Below are 21,658 nucleotides of genomic sequence, written 5' to 3'. Positions count from 1 at the left end.
TTTTTTTGGCAATATATACAAACAGTAAGAAAATGGAGAAGAAGATAAAAATAATGTTCTCTTCATTCAAGTCCATATAACTTCTGTTTATCGGGCACCTACACTATGAGGCCTTAGCCAGATCTGGAAATGTTATGTTGAACAATTCTCTTGTGGTTTTTAAAACCTGGAGGTGTGCTAGTGCTGTGATGGGGTAATTCAGGGATGGACAGTGGCAGGGTGGGCGAGCGGGGAGGTGGGCGGACTGGGACTTTCTGAGGACAAGTGGTGTCCGGGATGAGCCATCCTACCCTGGGCACAGGAAGAGCCTTTGGCAAGGCTTCAATGTGGGAAAGTCACCAAGGACTGTCGCAGGGTTGCAGTGTCAGGAGTCAGGAGAGTGGCCCCAGGTGGGGCTGGAGACATATTTAATCAGTAGAAGTGGAACCGGTTGCCTGCAGAGCACAGACAGAAGAACAGAGACCCTGGGTCAGATTCAGGTGCTCACTTCAATACGTTGGCATTTCCTGGGCAAGAAGCCAAGAAGTAGGGAGGTAGGAGGATAGGCCCTGGCCACACACCAGCTCTGTAATCTACAGCAAGTCATGTTACGTTGGCTGGGGCTCAGCTTCCTAGTAGGTATTTGAGGAGGTGGGTGCAGACAATTCTTCAGGGCTGTCCACGGTAGAAACTTCGATCCTACCTGTGACTATATCATACTGTGTAACTGTAACACAGTTCGCATAGTCTAGTTTAAACTTTCAAATTGCTCTCGATTCTAAATCCATTTGCTCTTTCAAAAAACTATGTAAGGAAGGGGGAATGGGTGATATTATACTCACAGATTCAGGGAAGGTAAGTGACTTGAAGAGTTCTTAATGCAATGTAGAAGGAGGCAGTACAATAAATGTCTTTTTTATATTATTCCTGAGTGTATATGTGTGTATGAGTACATTTAGGAAGATGGATATGTTAAAGGTAACATGGAAGACTAGGCCTCAGCAGAGGGGGTTATCCAGTGGGGCCATAAACCAGTAAGTTTGCCTTGTATAGTCTGGTGTTGATATATTCAAGTTTAGAACTAATGAGTTCCTGCGATTAGAGTGCCCAGCACAGTATGAAGAAGCATAATGTTTGCAGACGGATGGGAACAGCGAGGGTTGAAAAGAATTAGAAAAAGACAGTATCATGACTATAGGTATGTGTGCATGTGCCTTAATTTAAAGAATAGTGCTAGTTTCTTAACATATTTGAATTTTTCCAAAGTCTTAGTTGTGGTTTACAATATGGAAGTAATTAAATGTTGATACGTTATTTTAAAATTATCTTTACTTGACCATTTATGGATCTATTTATAAATGTCTGGCTGTTTAACATATATTTTTGGGTACCCTTAGAAAATCGAGATAGTAGCATATATTCAAGATTAAACATTTAGTAAATATGATTAGAAAGGACATAGTATGTCTGGTTGCAGACTTTAGGGTGTGTGGACAGTTACAGTTATGGCCTTACCTGTACACAGTGGTGTACCAGAGGACAGTTCAAAATGTCTTTCAGGACTAGAGTATAACAATGTCATAATTTTCTTTGCTTAGACATCTTCAAACACATCTTCTAACGCTAAAAATCAATTTCCCATTTTTCAAAGTAAACATCTGCTCCATAACCAAAATCAAAACTTTAAAAAATAATATTGTAGGATAAAATTTATCTGGAAAATCTGTAAGACAGAGATAAGGGTGACTGCATCTTAGAGAGAAATTGGGTGGCTCAGGCACAAGTGAGGGCAACATAATTTTTGTGTCTTCGAATTATGCTCAAGTACGTGTTTTGAATACTTAAGTATACATAAAATTTAAAAAGTAATTTTATGATTTTTTTTTCAATTTAAAGATTTCTGTCCACCAAGCCTATTCCCTACCCACCTCCACTCCCCAATTCAAAGAATGTTTCATTTTTCATCAGTTCTGTGATCACATCTCTTAGGATCATGAATACAGCTACTAAGACTCTAGCCATTAACATCTGTTAATTGTGCCAACAAGCGACAATACAAATTTCGAAGCACTTTTAGACAATTATGCCTTATTAGAAACAATTTGACTGTATTAAATGCACCTTTTACATAAACCTATGTAATTACCAGTTTAGCGGTTGAGGTGCCAAAATTACAGTGTGCTTTTTCAAAGAAAGGAGCTACAGGGAAGTGTCACAGACTTTTGCACTCAAAGAGAAGATTTGCCCAGAAGAACTTAAAGCAGATATTCACACCAAAATATAACTTAATTATTTTACAGAAAAGCATTGATAGAATATTATCTTTATTGTTTTAAGCATTTCCCTCTGCTATAGAATTTGGCAGTCAATATCTGCAAGTTTTTTGGAAGCTTTTACCCTGTGGTAGAAGGTACGAAGGCACCTAGACTTATGAGCCATGGATCTACCCACAAGGAATTCACAGAAAAAAACAAAGTATTTGCTTTGTTTAGCAATGACAAAGTCGATTGACAGCACCCCTTAGCAATAGTCAGAGTTTTATAGTTTGAATGCAAACTGGTTGGTTCTCAAATGTTATGAAGGACCAGCAAGATCAAAGCTTCTTCAAGAGACAAATGTCCAAATTTTAGCTTGTGTTTTATCCTGGAAGTCATCTTCATATTTGCAAAGATCAATTGCATCACAAGATCGCAGTTCGAGCCACTGCCAGAGGAGCCTGCTTGCTAATAAGCGCTGTCCCTCATAAGGGTCCTCAGAAACCACGTGGATGTCTTGTGACCACTTGGCTATAGACGCTTCAAGAGTAGGCCTGGGACTTGACTTCTGGGCTCCCCACAATGGCCACTGTGTTTGTTCTCAGTGGACACTCAGCAGAAGTCACTGACTAGCTGCCTAATTTGAGAGTAGCTGCCACAAGAACCAATATCTCATTACCAAAGAATGGATGAAAGGAAGATTCTAAATGAACGGAGACAGGTTTCCACCTAGGATGCCTGGATGTGGTAGGAGTCACCGGGTGAATAAGAGACATCAGGGAACTTGAGATGATAAGCTGAGTAGGTGCCTACACAGTTCCATGTTCTGGGGAAAGTTTGTAGGAAAAATGTATTAGTTGGGGAACTTAAAATATATTAATATTTATAAGATCTCTACCTACAAATAAATAATGCTTTAGTTTGTCGAAGTAATAAAAAGTTAGTGGTGCTTTGATGTGGCAGATGTCAGGTTAGAGATACGAGTGGAGAGGAGAAATTAGAAATTAGGACATAGCAGTAAAATGAAACCTAATGGAAACTGGAAATTTATTTGGGATTGTCATAAATAATAGGTGTATATTGAATAACATTGATATACTATTTCTGATATCTGATATTTTTGAGCTTTTATTATGTGTGGGACATAAAGCTAGAGACTGTTTATACATTTCTTCCTTTAATCTTTACAACAACCTTATTAGAAAGGAAAAGATACTATCCTCGTTTCGTGTAATGGGAAAACTGAGGCCAGGCAGGTGAATTAACGTGTCTAATTTCCACAGGCAGAACGCCATGGGATTTACAATGGCAGTTGCCATATTTTCCATTATAAATATTCATAAGACAGTGTAGCCATGGAAAATAATTGTGTGTGTGTGTGTGTGGGGGGGGGGGTGTTATTTCTGTCACCAGGAAAATATCACCTATACTCTCTCCCTTGACTGAACTGAGATGGTGGAGAATCATTGCATTTCTTTAGATGACGTATCATCATGACTTCAACAATAGTCAATCCATACATGGGTTATGTATGAAAAAGTGGGGCATGCATTGATTTAGTACATTATAATAGTACATTCAAGGCAGAATTTGCCCTGAATGTACTATTATAATTTAGAATTTGGAAAAAGAAGAAAAAACACAAATACAAATTCCTCCTTGTTTCTTGAGGTTTATAGGTATGCAGAATACAGTGTAGGCCCTGTGTCCCGCACCCTCCTGAGCTCTAATGTCAAGTCTAATATTCCCTGTTCTCCCTCCTCAAAAATAGTTCGAATGGAATAAATTAATTCTAGTAATGTCTCTTTCCTTTCATAGATCATTTACCTCTCCAGCTGGTGTTTTCCTTTCTTTTTTTTTTTTTAAACAGGACTAGTTATTATGACAGTGTTTTGAAGATGCTGATAGCCATCTGATGTCCATTAAAAGGGAGAGGTGATAAAAACCTCTTTGTGAATTGAGCTCTATTTAGTAAAATTCCTATTTGTTGTGGTAACTGATGATGTAAAAGTAAGTAAATCTTTCTAAAATGTCTGTTCTTGTTTCTCTAGGTGCAATCTCCCTCCCTTGTCAAGTGAGTATACTAAAGATGTGGGAACCAAAAGTCATCTAGTGACAGCTAACCCCAGCATAATTCGGCAAAGGTAAGCATTTATGACTTTTGGTGTTAGGGAACTAAAGAAGAAGGCTTTTGAAGTATTTAGCATCTTAAAGGCAGTGAGCATAACTCGGCTTAGGAAACAGAAGAAAACCACCTGGACAGGCAGGAAGGGTGAAGAAGGGAATTGTAAATAAACTAGGTGTAATTATGGGAATCCAAACACTATTTCATGCTTTAGCTGGGATTCTGTTTCTTGCCTTCAGAGATGGTAGAAATAGCATGAAGATCCATTGTTTTATTCAAAAAAGCAACACAATATCCTGCTGACTCATTATGACTACTTTCCAGTTTGGTGGCCTCAGTCCCAATTCATTGATTGGCATGGACTGTTGAACTGAATTAATATCAGTTTTATTAAGAAGAACAATTAATAACCAAACTACTGCATATGCATGCATGAAAACAGCAATATTGTCAGAATGTATAGGAATGTATGATTATGATATTATATCACATTATCTAAAATCAGATTTGGGAAAACATGAAAAAGTCTTGTGCTAGTATTAAACCTTGAGCTGCTGTGGGAGCTTCTGGGTGTCTGTCTCTAGTTGATGAAGACCATCAGTAAGCTTCATGGTGGAAAATGACTCAATCTCTGTGAAAGGGGAGTCAGATGTGGCCTTTAGACTCTCGTGTATAGCTAGCAATTAAGAATGACATCTCCAGACATTCTTGGCTGTGGTGCTTGTCATCTAAGGAAGCCCTATCCAAGGGAACAGCCATTGTGTGTCACTTTTTAAACAATGTTGCACTACTTGTTTTGGTTCTTAAGTAAATGTTCCCATAAAATAGATGTCTAGAAACACAACCACACAATTTTTAATTTTGACGGACATTGTGAAATTACTGTTCTAAATGTAGCATTTACTTCCTCTTCAGTAATGGATGGATAAGACTGCCTATTTCCTAATCCTAAAAATAACACTAATCTTTTAAATTTTTGTCAGTTTGTTGCACAAAAAATGATACATTCTATACTTACTAAATATGTATTTTTTCTGAAAACAAGAAAGGCTGAGTGGGTGTCAGCTATTAGAACTTTTGTGAATTGCCTATTTGTATTTCTGTTCATTTTTGTGCTTTAAAAAATATTTTCCTGTTGATTTATAGGAACTGTTTATATTATCGATAGTAAGTCTTTGTTTGCTATATATGTAACAAATCTTTTCTACATATCTTTTAACTTATATCCTATCAGAATTTAACATTTTTTATGCAGTGAAATTTGTTAATTATTTTCTTTATGCCTTCTTTTTATTAAAAAAAAAATCTTTAGATGATTTTTCTTATCCACATTTTCTCCAATGGGAAAATATTATACTTTATAGATCTAGTACATTTACAGTTTCATTTGTTCATATTTAAGAAATTTAGTCCATGTAAATGTATTTATTTTTATAACAATTTTATTGTTTTCAATAAAAACATATGTTCTTTAAGAAGCGAAAGATTTATGCGATCTGAAGAGAAACCAGAGTATGAAAACATATGTTCTTTATAAGAATTTAAAATAAAAGATAAAAGTACAAAAAAGAAGGTAAACAAAAGATCACCACAAACCTCACCATTTGAAAATAACAGTAATTAATATTAGATAAACTTTTTCTAGATATTTCATGTTCTTTAGAACCTTGAAGCGATTGTTCCATTATCCTCTTCGATTCCAGTGTTGCCAATTACAAGTCTAATAGGAATCTATTTTTTGTTTGAGGGAAACCTTTCTTCTATTAGTTGGAAGGCTTGAAGGTTTAGTGGTGAAGATTTTTTACTCTAAAGCGAGATGACTAGGGTTTTACTCCATTTGTCCACTTATGGGCTGTGTCTGTGTGGGATTGGCTACGTCACTTAACACCGTCTCCTTCAGTTTCCTCATTTGTAAAGCAGGGGTAATACTTTTAGCATAGTGAATTACATTACATATATATATGTGCATATTTGTGTATGTATGTATATCTCGCTACCTACTGTAATTATATACAATGCTTAGAACAGTGCCTGGTAGACTGTAAGCACTATATAAGTATTAGCAATCATAGTATTATTTTTTATCTCTGAACATTCTCTCTCTTAAGTGTGCTGCATGCGGTTGAGTCAGCTTCGAGACCTTAGGAATGAGTGATGTCCATGAAGTCTTGTCCTCAACAGCCCTGCCCAGCACCTGTAGACCCATATTTGGTCTCCCCCTTTTCCTGCTGCCGCCTCTTTTTCCCAACCCTGTTGTCTTTTCCAAAGAAACCTGCTTTCTCATGATGTGCCTGAAGTAAGGCAGATAGACACTCTCTCATGTGTCTGATTATCTCCTCTTACCCACTGTATTTGCTTTCTCATTCTAGTCCTCTTACTAGGTGGCTTTTAGAACCTCTGGATTATCCAAGACTTCTCACTCTTCTTGTACCATATAGGTGTGTGTGTGTGTGTGTGTGTGTGTGTGTGTATGCCGATAGGGCGCATGCAGGAGCCAGCTGATCAATGTTACACTCTCACATCAATGTTTTCTTTTTCTCTTTCTCCGTCTTCCTCTCCCTTCTCTCTCTAAAAGTCAATAAACTGTTCTTTAAAAAAATGTCACTGAAAAACCAAGTAGACAAATTTGTGAATCAGTAAATTAAATGAATGACCAAAGATTAGATTGATAATTAATTTTTAGTATAATTTGTTTTTGATGTATCAGCTAATGTAGAACAAGAAAACAAAAATATTATTCTCACAGTTTAGTTATTGACACTCACTCAATTCTTTTTATTATTTAATTAATTAATTTTTAAATTAATTTTTGTTACAGATGTTTCTCCTTTTTCCCCTCACTGATTCCCCCTCCCCCTCCCTCCCTGCCCTGTCCCCAGTTTGTTGTCCATGTCCACTGTTCATGCATACATGCATATAAGTTCTGTGGTTTATCTCTCCCCCACCACCCCCTCTTCTGGGGATTGTCAGTCTGTACCCCACTTCCACATCTCTGGAACTACCCCATTCCTCAGACTGTTATGTTCATTATATTCCACAAATAAGTGAGATCATATGATACTTGTCTTTCTCTGTTTGGCTTGTTTCACTTAGAATGACACTTTCCAGGTCTCTCCATGTAGTCTCAAAGGATGAGAGATCTTTCTTTCTTACAGCTGCGTAGTACTCCATTGTGTATATGTACCACCGCTTTTATATCCATTTGAGCACTGATGAACACTTGGGCTGTTTCCAGATCTTAGCTATTGTAAATAGTGCTGCTACAAACATGGGGGTACATATATTCTTTCTGATTGGTGTTTCAGGCTTCTTAGGGTATATTCCTAGAAGTGGGATCACTGGGTCAAATGGAAGTTCAATTTTGAATTTTTTGAGGTAACACCATAGTGTTTTCCATAGTGACTGCACCAGTCTGCATTCCTACCAGCAGTGTATTAGAGTCCCCTTTTCTCCACACCCTCGCCAACACTTGTTGTTTGATGATTTGTTGATGGCGGCCATTCTGACAGGTGGGAGGTGATACCTCATTGTTGTTTTAATTTGAATCTCTCTGATGATTAGTGATGATGAGCATTTTTTCAAATGTCTCTTAGCCATTTGTATGTCCTGTTTGGAGAGGTGTCTATTTAGTTCCTCTGCCCATTTTTTAATTGGGTTCTTTGTCTTCCTGTTGTGGAGTTGTATGAGCACTCTGTATATATTGGAAATTAACCCCTTATCGGATACATCATTGGCAATGATGCTCTCCCATACAGTGGGTAGCCTTCCTGTTTTGATGATTGTATCTTTCGCTGTGCAGAAGCTTTGAGTTTGATGTAGTCCCATGTGTTCATTTTCTCCTTTGTTTCTGTTGCCTTAGGTGATGTATCAGTGAAAATTCTGCTGTGTATGATGTCTGAAATTTTGTTGCCTACATTTTCTTCAAGGGTTTTTATGGATTCATGAGTCACATTTAAATCTTTTATCCATTTTGAGTTTATTTTGGTGTAGGGTGTAAGTTGATGGTCTAGTTTCATTTTTCTGTATGTAGCTGTCCAATTTTCCCAACACCATTTATTAAAGAGGCTGTCCTTACTGTATGCTCTTGCCACCTTTCTCAAATATTAATTGAGCATATTGCCTTGGGTCCATTTTTGGGTTCTCTGTTCTGATCCACTGGTCTATATGCCTGTTCTTGTGCCAGTACCAGGCTGTTTTGATTATAGTGGCTTTGTAGTATAACCTGAAATCTGGTAATGTGATCCCTCCAACTTTGTTCTTTGTTTTCAAGATTGCTGTGGCTATTCGAGGTTTTTTTTTTGTTGTTGTTCCATATGAACTTTTGAAGTACTTGTTCTAATTCTGTGAAGTATGCCGTTGGTATTTTGATGGGGATTGCATTGAATCTATAGATTGCTTTGGGTAATATGGACATTTTAATGATGTTAATTATTCCAATCCATGAACAGGGTATGTGCTTCTACTTTTTTATATCTTCCTGTATTTCTTTTTTCAATGACCTGTAGTTTTCTGTGAATAGGTCCTTTATTTCTTTGGTTAAGTTTATTCCTAGGTATCTTAATTTTTTTGCCACAATGGTAAATGGGATTGTTTTCTTAGTTTCTCTTTCTGTGAGTTCATCATTGGTGTATAAGAATGCCATCGATTTCTTGACGTTATTTTTGTATCCTGCTACTTTGCCAAATTCATTTATTAAGTCTAGTAAATATTTGATGGAGTCTTTGGGGTTTTCTGCGTATAGTATCATGTCATCTGTGAATAATAACAGTTTCACTTCCTCCTCTCCAATTTGGATCCCTTTTATTTTTTCTTCCTGTCTGATTGCTGTGGCTAAGACTTCCAGTACTATGTTAATAAGAGTGGTGAAAGTGGGCATCCTTGCCTTGTTCCTGTTCTTAAGGAAAATGCTTTTAGTTTTTGCTCATTGAGTATGATGTTGGCTGTAGGTCTTTCATATATGGCCTATATTATGTCTAGATATGATCCCTCTATTCCCACATTGCTGAGTGTTTTTATCAGAAATGGATGCTGGATTTTGTCGAAGGCTTTTTCTGCATCTATTGATATGATCATGTGGTTTTTATTCTTCATTTTATTTATGTGGTGTATCACGTTTATTGATTTGTGAATATTGTACCAGCCTTGCATCCCTGGGATAAATCCCACTTGGTCATGGTGAATAATTTTTTTGGTGTTTTGCTGGATCCGATTTGCTAGTATTTTGTTCAGGATTTTGGCATCTATGTTCATCAGGGATATTGGCCTGTAGTTTTCTTTCTTTGTAGTGTCTTTTTCTGGTTTTGGAATTAGAATTATGCTGGCTTCATAAAACGAGTTTGGAAGTCTTCCTTCTTCTTGAATTTTTTGAAATAGTTTGAGGAGAATGGGTATTAGTTCTTCTTTGAATGTTCGGTAAAACTCCCCTGTGAAGCCATCCGGTCCTGGGCTTTTGTTTGCTGGGAGGGTCTAGATTACATCTTCAATTTCTTCTGTTGTTATTGGTCTGTTCAAGTTTTCTCTCTCTTCCTTGTCCAGTTTTGGGAGACTGTGTGTTTCTAGAAATTTGTCCATTTCGCTTAGATTGTCAAATTTGTTGCCATAAATTGTTCATAGTAGTTAACGATCTTTTGTATTTCTGTGGTGTCAGTTGTTACTTCTCCTCTTTCATTTCTGATTTTGTGTATTAGGGTTCTCTCTCTTTGTTTCTTGGTGAGTCTAGCTAAGGTTCCATCAATCTTGTTTATCTTTTCGAAGAACCAGCTCTTTGTTTCCTTGATCCTTTGAATTGCTTTTTCGGTCTCTATGTTGTTTATTTAGGCTCTGATCTTTACTATTTCCTTCCTTCTACTTGCTCTGGGGTTTTCTTTTTGTTTGCTCTCTAGTTCTTTAAGTTGTGAGGTTAGATAGTCTATTAGAGATTTTTCTTTTCTTTTTTTTTTTGAGGTAGGCCTGTAGTGCTATGAATTTCCCTCTCAGAACTGCTTTTGCTGCATCCCATAGATTTTGTGTTGTTTCTTCATTTTCATTGGTTTCCATGAAGTTTTTTATTTCTTCCTTATCTCCTTGGGACCCATTCATTGTTTAATAACATGCTATTTAGCTTCCATGTGTTCAAATGTCTTTGTATGTTCTTCTTGCAATTGATTTCTAGTTTCATGCCATTGTGATCTGAGAAGATGCTTGATATGATTTCAGTCTTCTTGAACTTGTAGAGACTTAGTTTGTGCCCTAACATGTGGTCTGTCTTTGAGAATGTCCTATGTGCACTTGAGAAGAATGTGAATTCTGTAGTTTTGGGGTATAATTCTTTGTAGATATCTATTAAATCCATTTGGTCTAGTGCTTCATTTAGAGTCTCTGTTTCCTTGCTAATTTTTTGTCTAGAGGATCTATCCAGTGATGTCAGTGGGGTGTAGAAGTCCCCTGCTATGATTGTATTGCTGTCGATTTCTCCTTTGAAGTCCTCCAGAAGATTTTTAATATATTTTGGTGCTCCTATATTTGGTGCATATATGTTTACCAAGGTTATATCTTCCTGTGGGATAGATCCTTTCAATATTATGTAGTGGCCTTCTTTGTCTCTAGTTATGGCCTTCATTCTGAAATCTATTTTATCAGATATGAGTATTGCTACCTCTGCTTTTTTTTCCTTTCCGTTTGCTTGGAAGATTTTTTTCCATCCCTTCACTTTCAAGGTATGTGAGTCTTTTGTTGTGAGGTGGGTCTCTTGTAAACAACATATAGATGAGTCATGCTTTCTTATCCAATCAGCTACTCTGTGTCTTTTCATAGCAGCATTCAATCCATTTACATTTAAGGTAATTACGATATGTACTTATTTATTGCCATTTTTGTTTAGTGTGGTTCTATTTTTCTTCCCATTTCTCCTGGTAATTACAGCAGTCCTTTTAACATTTCTTGCAGTGCTGGTTTGGTGCTAATGTATTCCCTTAGACTTTTTTTTTGTCTGGGAAGCTCTTTATTTGACCTTCTATTTTGAGATAGCCTTGCTGGGTAGAGTAGTCTTGGATTCAGATCCTTGTTTTTCATGACCGTGATTACTTCATGCCATTCCCTTCTGGCCTGTAGTGTTTCTTGTGAGAAGTGAGCTGAGAGCCTTATGGGGTTTCCTTTGTAGGTAACCTGTTGCTTATATCTTGCTGTTTTTAGGATTCTCTCTTTGTCTTTAATTTGTGGCAGTTTGATTACCATGTGTCTTGGTATGGGCCTGTTTGGGTTCTTCTTACTTGGGGCTCTCTGTGCTTTTTGAACTTGAATGCCTTCTTCCTTCACCAAATTAGGAAAGTTTTCTGTCACTATTTCTTTGAATATATTCTCTATCCCTTGCTCATTTTCTTCTTCTTCGGGGACTCCTATGATGCGAATATTATTCCTTTTCCAGTTGTCCCACAGTTCTCTTAAGCTGTCTTCCTGTTTTTTAATAGTTTTTTTCCTTTTGTTTTTCTGATTGGTTGATTTTTTCTACCCTGTCTTCTAATTCACTGATCCGGTCCTCAGCTTCCTCTACTCTGCTTTTTAGACCTTCCAATGTGTTTTTCATTTCTGATATGTCATTTTTTATCTCTTCTTTGTGGTTTTTAATTTCCAATTGGCTTATTTTCAGCATCTCTATGTCCTTACACACGCTGTTGAGCTTCCTCAAGATCATGGCTCTGATTTCTAGTTTTGTTAACTTGCTAAACTGCACCTCATTTATCTCATCTTCGGTAGAGGTCTCTTGTTCTTTCATTTGGCTTTTGTTTCTATTTTTCACCATTTTGGCTCTCACAGTGGGTTTGGAGTCTGCCAAATTTTCCCTGTGGGTATTGGTGTTCTGCTGTTTGTGGCTCCCTTTCCTGGGTTTGGATGAGGCAGAGAGGACCCACTTTAAACACCACTGTCAAGTCTTAACTTTCCTGGTTAGAGTTGCTAGCCCAGGGAATGGTAGTTATCCTCTAGCTTTTTTTGCCTGGAGGCTATTAGTAGAGGTCACCTGAAGAACTTTGGTTTCTGAGTTGCCTGAAAAATTCCTCAGGTGCTCAGTGTAAGAGGATTTCCCGAGGGTGGGACAGATGCTGGTTGTTAATAGGCCTCAATTAGCATTTCAATGGCCACCAAGTGGGGTTGAATCTCCTCGGGAGGGGCCGCCACCTCTCCCCAGGGCCCTGGGAAGAAGTAAGATGACCACAGTCCTGCGTGGCTGCACTCAGGAAGAGCTCTGAGCACCCTCCAAATCCCGAGTGTCCCCACACACTTCCAGTCCAGTCTGCCTTCCTTCTGCTGGAGCCCAAGGTGAGTGGGTGCTGCCAATTTAGCCTCTGTCCAGAGTCTGCGTCGTGGAGCCGCCTGGGACTTTTCACCTGAGGGCGCTGCTTCCAGCCAAGGGCGGCTGCGGCTGTGGCACCAGCCTAGGGCATAGCACCCAGCCGAGTTCGCAGGACTCATCCGTGGTTGCTGGATGCAGCTGAGGCGGCAGCAGCTTCCAGCTGGTTTCCTGGACCCAGCCAAGTCCCCTGGTCCCAGACCAGGCCGCTGTGGACCGTGGTCTCCCGGCCCCCTCTAGCGTCCTCGCTAGCCTACCAGGATTGAGTCAGTGTCCCTGGTTATGTGGTCCTCCAGGCTGCCTTTCGGTTGCCCCTTCCTGACGATTTGTCTTTATTTTCGTTGTAAATCCAGTTTGGTCCTGGGAGACGGTCTGTGCAGCTTCCATTCACTCCCCTGCCATTTTTCCAACTTGCTCACTCAATTCTTGTATGTATGTATTTACTTATTTATTATTTTTATGAGGATCTCATCTGGAAGATGGTAGAAAATCACCAATGATAATGGTGTTTATTTAATTCAATTAAGTGTATTTGGGTTCTGAGAACCCTAAGAATGTGCAGTTTTTAAATTTGTGATGAGTTTATCTCAGGTTCAAAAGAGTGAACAAAAGGGCAAGAGAACTTACAGAAATATTTTTTGATTATATAGAAATTTTTTATTTTTAAATAAAGATACACAAGAAGTTGCAAAAAATGTATGGGAAGATCTTATGTATTCCTCATCCAATTTCCCCAGTGATAACATCTTGCATAACCGTAGTATAATACTTTATTACTTTACCTTGAGACTAACTTTTAAGAGGGAATAATTGTTCTTGTGGAGGGAAATGAGACATTCAAGGGCAAAAGATTCTGTTTTCCTACTTGAATATGTGGAATTGGTGGTGAGATTTTAAAAAGGGAGGTGAAAAAACTATAGGAGAAATGGTAAAATATTAAATACTTCAGAGGAGAAGAAAACCTGTTGATTAAGACTTATGTTCAACATAAACAATTAATACAAAGGAAGCAAGAATAAGTATTATTAATATTGCTCAACATTTCAATGTGCCAGGTTATGTGCTATTTATATACATTGTGACATTTAATCCTCAAAGCAATCCTAATAGGTAGAATATGTTAATTTGTATATTTATAGAAAAAGGAAATGTGATGTGGTAAGCTTAGTCACTTGCTCGTATTCACAGCTGCTAGTAATCATTCTAGGACTTCACCCAGATATAGCTCAGTCCAAAGCCCTCGCTTGTAATCAATGATCATCACACCAGGTGGTCTTCCCAGGTGATCCATGCATTGTACAAGGAGACAATCAAGTTTTCACAAGTGATAAGTTATTTTGGGAAAGTGAGTGAAACTCTTTTGTACTTAAAAAATGTATTCAATGTAGCAAGGTATTTGGATTCAAAATAAAAATGAATATAGCCATTCCATTTTGTGAAATAAGGAAATATGCCATTTTTAATAGCATCAAGTAATATGATGCATTTAACAACTAAACAAAGTAGCAAGCTCTCTATAGAAAAATTATGAAGATTTATTGAGATAATTCAGATAACCTGACTAAATGTCCTGATGTACCATGTCTATAACTGAAAGATTCAGTAATATTGTTAAAGAATTAGTTCTACCCAAACTGATCTATAGTTTCATTGAGATTCCAATAAAAACCCCAATAGTGATGTGCGTGTATTACTTGGCAAGTTGATTCTAAAATTCATGTACAAATACAGAGTCACAAATATCAAAGAAGCTCTTGAAGAAAAAATGGTTGGAGGAGTTGCTATACCAGATTATAATATGGGACCTACATATACCTACTATAATTAAGACAATGTGGTATTGGTGCAGGGATAAAACAAACTGACCGGTTAAACAGAATACGGACTCCTCAATCAGATCCACATACATAGAGACTCTTAATATATGACAGGGGTAATAATGTAGATCAATGAGAAAAGGACAAATTTTTCAAACAATGTTGAGACAGGTGTCTATATGGGAAAAAATGAGATTACACCTCTACCTGATACCTTATACCAAACATTTTTTTCAGATGGTTAAGACCTAAATTTGAAACGCAAACCAATTAATTTTTGAATTAGTTTTTAGAGAGAGAGAAACATCTGTGTGAGAAAGAAAACATTGGTTGTTTGCCTCTCGTATGCTCCCCAACTGGGGATTGAACCTGCAACCTGGGTGTGTGCCCTACGAGGGATCGAACCCAACACCTTTGGGTCTATGGGATCATGCTCCAACTGAGCCACACCAGCCAGGGCCAAAACAACAAATCTTATAGAAAACAACACAGGCCTTGTGATTTCTTAAGTAAATAGCACTAATTAAAAGGAGAAAGACTGATAAATTTGATTTATTAAAATTAGGAGCTTTTATTTATAAAAAGACATGCTAAAAGTAGAGCAAATGCTACATTGTGGAAGAAGACCACTAACAAAGGACTTGCATTCAGAATATATAAATAACTCTTTCATATTTAATTTAGAAATAAATTAATATGAAAAACAGAAATCCCAACAGAAAAAATAAATCAGAACCAGACTTCAAAGCACCAGTCCAAATAACCAGTAAATGAATGAATATATGTTCTACCTCATTAATAATCAGAAAAATGCAAGTAAAAATGCTAATGCGATATCATTTCATATCCATGAGGTTAGCAGAAATTATTTCAGCTGTTGGTGAGGATGTGGAGCAATACAAAGCATTGTATATGCTCGGTGGAGTGACTATAGTTATAACCACTTTGGAATGCATTTTGACATTATCTAGTAGAACTGAAGATGTTCATCCCCCATACCTTAGTGGTTCCCCTCCTAGGAATATACTCTAGAGAAAAACAACAGTCATTATAAGGGGAAAATGTATAATAATTATTTATAATAGCTAAAATCTAAAATAGTTAATTGTGCATCAGTGGTAGAATGAATAAATAAATTGGGATATGCCCTGGCCGGTTTGGCTCAGCGGTTAGAGGGTTGGCCTGCGGTCTACAGAGACCCGGGTTCGGTTCCCGCTAAGGGCATGTACCTCGGTTGCAGTTTGTCCCCGGCCCTGGTCAGGTCGTGCGGGTGGCGGCCACTCGATGTGTCCCTTCACGTCGATGTTTCTCTCTCTTCCTCTCTCTCCCTCCCACTCTATCTGAACAAAATATTGAAAAATGTCCTCAGGTGAGGATAAAAATAAATAAATAAATAAATAAATAAATAAATAAATAAATAAATAAATAAATTGGGATATGTTCACATATGGAATGCTTTAGAGCAATGAACTGTAACTGCTCACAGTGAAATGCTTGAATTTCACAAGCTTAATGTTGGGGAAAAGAAGTGAGTCATACAAAATACAGTAGGATTTAGTATAAAGGTAAAAATAAAACTAATTAACAATATGGGTTAGGGACACATAGACAGCAAGTCAAACTATGAAAAGCAACAGTGGTCCTTCTCAGGGGAGGGAGAGTATTGGATTCGGAAAGTTTTTTATACCTTGTATAGTCTCTTCTCAAAACTGTTCAAACCTAAGATGTTGTCTGTGTCTTGCACTTTCATGTGACTAAAAATTAAATTCACTGGGTAAACTGTGCAGTAGAAATGCTAAGTACCATTAATTTTCATAGCTGTCCTTCAAACCCTTGATTCTTATAAAAATATTTCACTGAGATTTGTAGGCACTATTAGTTTAACTACAGAATTCTCTTAGAAAATATTATCAAAATAAAACGGGCTTGAGAAAATTTAAATATATTTGAGGCATACATGATTGTAGTACCAAAAATAAGGTTAGAGAAAGTAATATTTGTTGACGAATTTAACAGAAATTGCTATAGCTGTTGTTAGGATATATTGTTTAAAGTACATTCTTATTTTTTGAAAAACAGCTTTAATTGAGATATAATTTATATACAAAAAACTGCACATTTAATTTATACACTTCAATGAGTTTGGGTCTATGCATACATCTGTGATACTGTCATCACAATTAAGGCAATCAATAATCTATCACCTCCAAAAGTTTCCTTGTGTCTTTGTTTGTGTGTTTGTGTGGTGTGGTAACAGCACTTAATATGAGGTATACACTCTTAATAAATTGTTATTTAGTTGGTGTAAAGCACATTCTTTTTTTTTTAAAAACCTATCTTTATTGTTGAATGTATTACAGATATTTCCCCCTTTTTTCCTCATTGACCCCCTCCTCCCCAATCCTGCCTCCCCCTCCTGCCTTCCCCACACTGTTGTCAGTGTCAGAAGTTTTTTGGTTCATCTCATCCCGCCCTCCCTCCCCCCTCCCTTTGAGGTTCATCAGTCTAACAACCAATTTGTACTTCTTAATTCCTTCATCTTTTTCACCCATCCCCCTAACCCCCTCCCATCTGGCAAGCAACAAAATGTTCTCTATCTATGAGTATGTTTCTGTTCTGCTTGCTCATTTTGTTTGTAGATTCAGTTGTTGATAGATATGTATCAACAATGTGAGCCAGGTTACTGGAGTCCCAGATATGGCAGCTGTCTGCCTGCCCTGTGAGGGAAGGGTTCAAGGAAAAACAGCCTCTGACAGCACGTCTATCCAGGAGAAAGCTGCCCCTCCAGCCCTCACCCTGAGACCAAACAGCTCAGTTCTTCCCTGTATGTCTGTGGTGCTCCTCACGCTGCCTCCCTTCCACGCTCAGAAGGAGCAAGTCCGAGTAAGTCCCTGCTTGGGCCATTTAAGAGGAGCTGCCTGGGGCTGTAGCAGCTGCAGCCTCCCTCAACCTCAGTTCTTGCTGGTTTTATAGCCAGAAGTGATGAGGATTCTCTTCCTGGCACTGGGACCCTGAGCTGGGCACCTGGTGTGGGATGGGGATCCATCACTCTTCAGGGAGGACCATCCCAGCTGAGGTGTCCCTCCTGATTTTTATCCACCACATGATGGTGTGGGACCAGCCCAACCATCTCTGCCCCTCCTACCAGTCTCGCTGTGGCTACTTCTTTAATTTCATACTTGTAGGATTTCCATTCAGCTCGATCTCAGTTTTGAATGATGGTTGTGTTGTAGTTTCATTGTCACTTTGATGTGGTTGTGGGAGGAGGAGATACTGCATTTACCCACACTGCCATCTTGACCAGAAGTGCCAAATGCACTGTTTTGGACAGCACCCAGAACAAAAAGATTAGTTAGGATGCCTGGGACACAAGACGAGAAAGGGCTCTGCAGTCACATTTACCCTCTGATTGCATTTTTTTTTTTCTTTATTGATCTTAGAGAGAGAAGGGAAGGGGGAGGAAGAAAGAAAGAGAGATAGAAACATCTGTGAGAGAGAACACAGATTGGCTGCCTCCTGCATGACCCCTATTGGGGATTTGCCCCACAACCTGGGCACATGACATGACCGGAATCAACCATTGATGTCTTGTTGCATGGGCTGATGCTCAACCACTGAGCCACACCAGCTGGGCCTCTGATTGCATTTTTATAGGCTAGGGGCGAGAGGCTGTTCTAACACAGCTGCATAGTCTGTTGGATGTTCAATTATGGTTGCCCTCTTCTTTCTTTACTGGGTCTTGTAGTGGATGGCAGCAAGGATCCATTCATAAGATTACCCTTTATCAATATGCCAGATCTAACCTCATGGATTTTGAACATTTTTTTCAAATACCTTTTAAAAGAATGTTTTAAATCCATCTGTATCTCACTGGTCTTTTTTTTTTTTCATTATTTAGAGAATACTTTATTAATTTCTGTAATCAAACCCATGTAGATTAAAGCTTTCCATATTCATACAGTGTATTACCCCTGTACAAATGGAAAACAATCTGTTGAATGTTTCCAGTGTTACATACCCTCATAGCAATGTCAGTGATCTCTGTCAAATCAAGTCATTAATATGAGTTGACTTTCTGTTAGGAAGAGACAGACTACTTTTTAATTCAAGTAAGTGTTAAAATGTAACCCCATGTAATCATCTCATTTTTAAATTCTACGTATTCAATATATAAATAAGGTGTGGAAATTGCTAAGAGTTTGTCCCCTGAATAAAATAAGACACAGGCTCTTTCTATTTCTTATTTTTAAAAAACCCTTTTGCTTTCTCTCAGGGGACACTCCTTCAGGAACTGTGTGTCTTGGAAATATTTTTTTTGTTTGTTTGGTGGCTGGGTGGTTTTTACACTCTGGGGAAATGCATTCTTGTAATATTTGAAATTATAAGAGGTATGCTATTTTTTTTAAATCTAAAGTGGATAAAGGAAAATTATGAAAGTAGAATTTGGAAAAGAGAAAGTTGTTTAGACTGTCAGGGTAGTCCCAAGTAGGTAAGTTTTAGAAAAGGATCTATGTGGAAGTGGAGGATTTGGAAATCCCTTGGGGAAGAGGGAAATTAAGATGGAAACTTCACCAGAAGGAAGTCGCAGAGGCACTTATTCAACTAATGACCTTCCAAAATCCGCTCTGGAAGAGGGGACACAAAGCTGAATGAGACATGACTCACACTGAAGTTGCTCAGTCAGCAGACATTCCCAAGGTCTTAGGGTCTGTGGATTTTTTTCCATGGGTCCCATTACTCAAAAAAAGTTTAAAGTTTACTGGCCTACACTGAGTGATTATATGGTAGCATGATGTAGAAGTAGAAATTTGAGTTCTCAAAGCTTATTTCTCAGTTTTGCAATAGAGTTGAATCCACAATTAACCATTTTGCTCATAACAGCAGTTCAATATATATTTGGGCAAATTATTGTTAAAAGCTAAAAATTGGGACTAAGTTGATCATCCTATCATGACATCAATAATTCACATTTAAATATTAAGACCCTAACTTGGGAAAGATTGCTATTTGATTGTTAAAAGCTAAAAATTGGAACTAAGTTGAGCATCCTATCATGACATTAATAATTTATATTTAAATATTAAGACTAACTTGGGAAAGATTGCTATTTGCAGCCACTAAAAAAGAGCTGTGGGATTCTGAATGTGTGTTTCCACGTAGGCATGTTAGAGGCAATGATATGGGTGTGAGCGCCTTGGGGTAAGAATTCTTTATCTGTGCCCTTGCGATCCCAGCAAGTTGTTTGGCACACAAGGACATGCACAGTGTGTGTTTATGAAATTGATGATTAAGTAAATAAGTATATTTTAAAATCTCCTCCAAACTGAATTTCTGGTTTAAATGGTCTTATAAAAGGAAACTCAGTGGATTTTTTGGTATCAGTTAAAAGCATTTATTATCTTAAGCTGAGGAGAGGAATGTTTTAGTAACAGATATTTCAAAACAGTATGAGTGGAATTTCAGAAGGCGTTCAGAGAACTCCTAAAGCCCATCCATCCACAGACCCTAAGACCTTGGGAATGTCTGCGGACTGGGAAAACTTGGTTACTCTTTAAATAAAAAGTTGACATGAATTAGGAAACAAAAAAGCTTTTAGATCAAATTAAGTGTAAATCATGATGGACTTAACCTTTTAAAACTTATACGTGTGTAGCTTTTAATTCACTGGGTGAACTTGATATGAGACTCTGATTCTTATTTTGAGGTTCCTAATATCAAGTAGAGTCTGGGTAGTTTTTCTTATACAAGTGGGAGAGACTTGATCCAATGGTTATTGCCTCTATTTACTAAAGGCAATTGGGAACATGGAGATATTATTAGGGAAAATAATTGTTTATTTTATTTGTGTACTTTTTTAAATTAAAAATTTTAAATGTTGACACTATTGCAGATATATCCCCCGTTTTCTTCTCCTTTGTCCACCTCCATCTACCCCTTTACCCCCTCCCTTGGCCCTTACCAAACTATTGTCCATGTCCATGGGGTATGCATGCATATTCTTTAGCTAATCCCTTCACATTCTTTATCCAATCATGCCCTTCCCCCACCCTCCGGCATCTGACAGTCTGTTCCATGCATCCATGCTTCTGGTTTCATTTTGTTCATTAGATTCCACATATTAGTGAAATCATATGGTATTTGTCTTTGACTGGCTTATTTCACTTAGCATAATGCTCTCCAGGTCCATTTGTGCTGTCACAAATGGTAAGAGTTCCATGCTCAATGTCACTAATCATCAGAGAGATGCAAATTAAAATAACAGTGAGGTACCACCTCACACCTGTCAGAATGGCTACTATCAATAAATCAACAAACAACAAGTGTTGGTGAGCATGAGGAGAAAAGGGAACCCTAGAGCAATTTTGGTGGGAATGCAGACTGGTGCAATCACTGTAGAAAACAGTATGAAGTTACCTAAAAAAATTAAAAATGAAACTGCCTTTTGACCCAGCAATCTCATTTCTGAAAATATATCCTAAGAATCCTGAACCACCAATCAGAAAGAATATGTGCACCCCTACATAGCAGCACTATTTACAAAAGCCAAGATCTGGAAATAGCCCAAGTGCCCACCAGCAGATGAGTGTGTACTTTTAAGAAAATAATTTAAGTGTTAAGGAAAATAATTTGGGTCCAAAGACTATAGTAATTTGTCTTTAAAATTCTATATGACTCATGTCTCAGCTTATGTTTCTAAAACTCCCATATGTATTCTGCCAGCTGGCTCTCTGCTCTTCAAACTTGGAGCAGCTTGTCAGTGTTTGCATCGAGGCTTGGCATTCATTGATAGCCATTCTGTCTAACATCTGCCACAATATAAGGGAATTGAGAGGTAGATGCTAAAACTGGAACTAGAGAGAGCAAGTAGAAGATCCAGAAGGGATACCTCTAAAAGGGAATAGATCTGTACAGAGTTTGTTTCTGAAATGCAGTATTACATAGTGGTGAAGAACATGGGTTTTGGCTTTAAACAAATTTGTGTTCAAATCCTAGTGCCAGTGCTAGTAAGTGCTGCTTCTCCTTACTAGCTGTGTTGCACTGGTTGCTTAACTTCCCACCTGTCAATTGAGAATTAAATCGAGGGCTGTTGAGAGATATAAATGAAATGATGTGGCTGTGTCCAGTAAAGCAACTCTCATTGATAATCAGAATGACTACT

General features: G+C 37.8%; 1 protein-coding gene across 1 annotated transcript in view; it reads left to right on the top strand.

Moving 5' to 3' along the window:
* ST8SIA1 (ST8 alpha-N-acetyl-neuraminide alpha-2,8-sialyltransferase 1) overlaps nt 1-21,658 on the top strand; it is a 151,099-nt gene that overhangs the window by 89,946 nt on the left and 39,495 nt on the right. Inside the window, exon 4 of the mRNA XM_036251987.1 lies at nt 4,286-4,378. Coding sequence (XP_036107880.1) covers nt 4,286-4,378 — 93 coding nt within the window. The remainder of the gene's footprint in view (nt 1-4,285; nt 4,379-21,658) is intronic.

The sequence above is a fragment of the Molossus molossus genome, unplaced genomic scaffold (genome assembly GCF_014108415.1).
Source record: "Molossus molossus isolate mMolMol1 unplaced genomic scaffold, mMolMol1.p scaffold_m16_p_10, whole genome shotgun sequence".
Taxonomy (NCBI): Eukaryota; Metazoa; Chordata; class Mammalia; order Chiroptera; family Molossidae; genus Molossus; species Molossus molossus.
The sequence above is the reverse complement of the archived record's forward strand: the minus strand, read 5'-3'. Positions and strand labels throughout refer to the sequence as shown.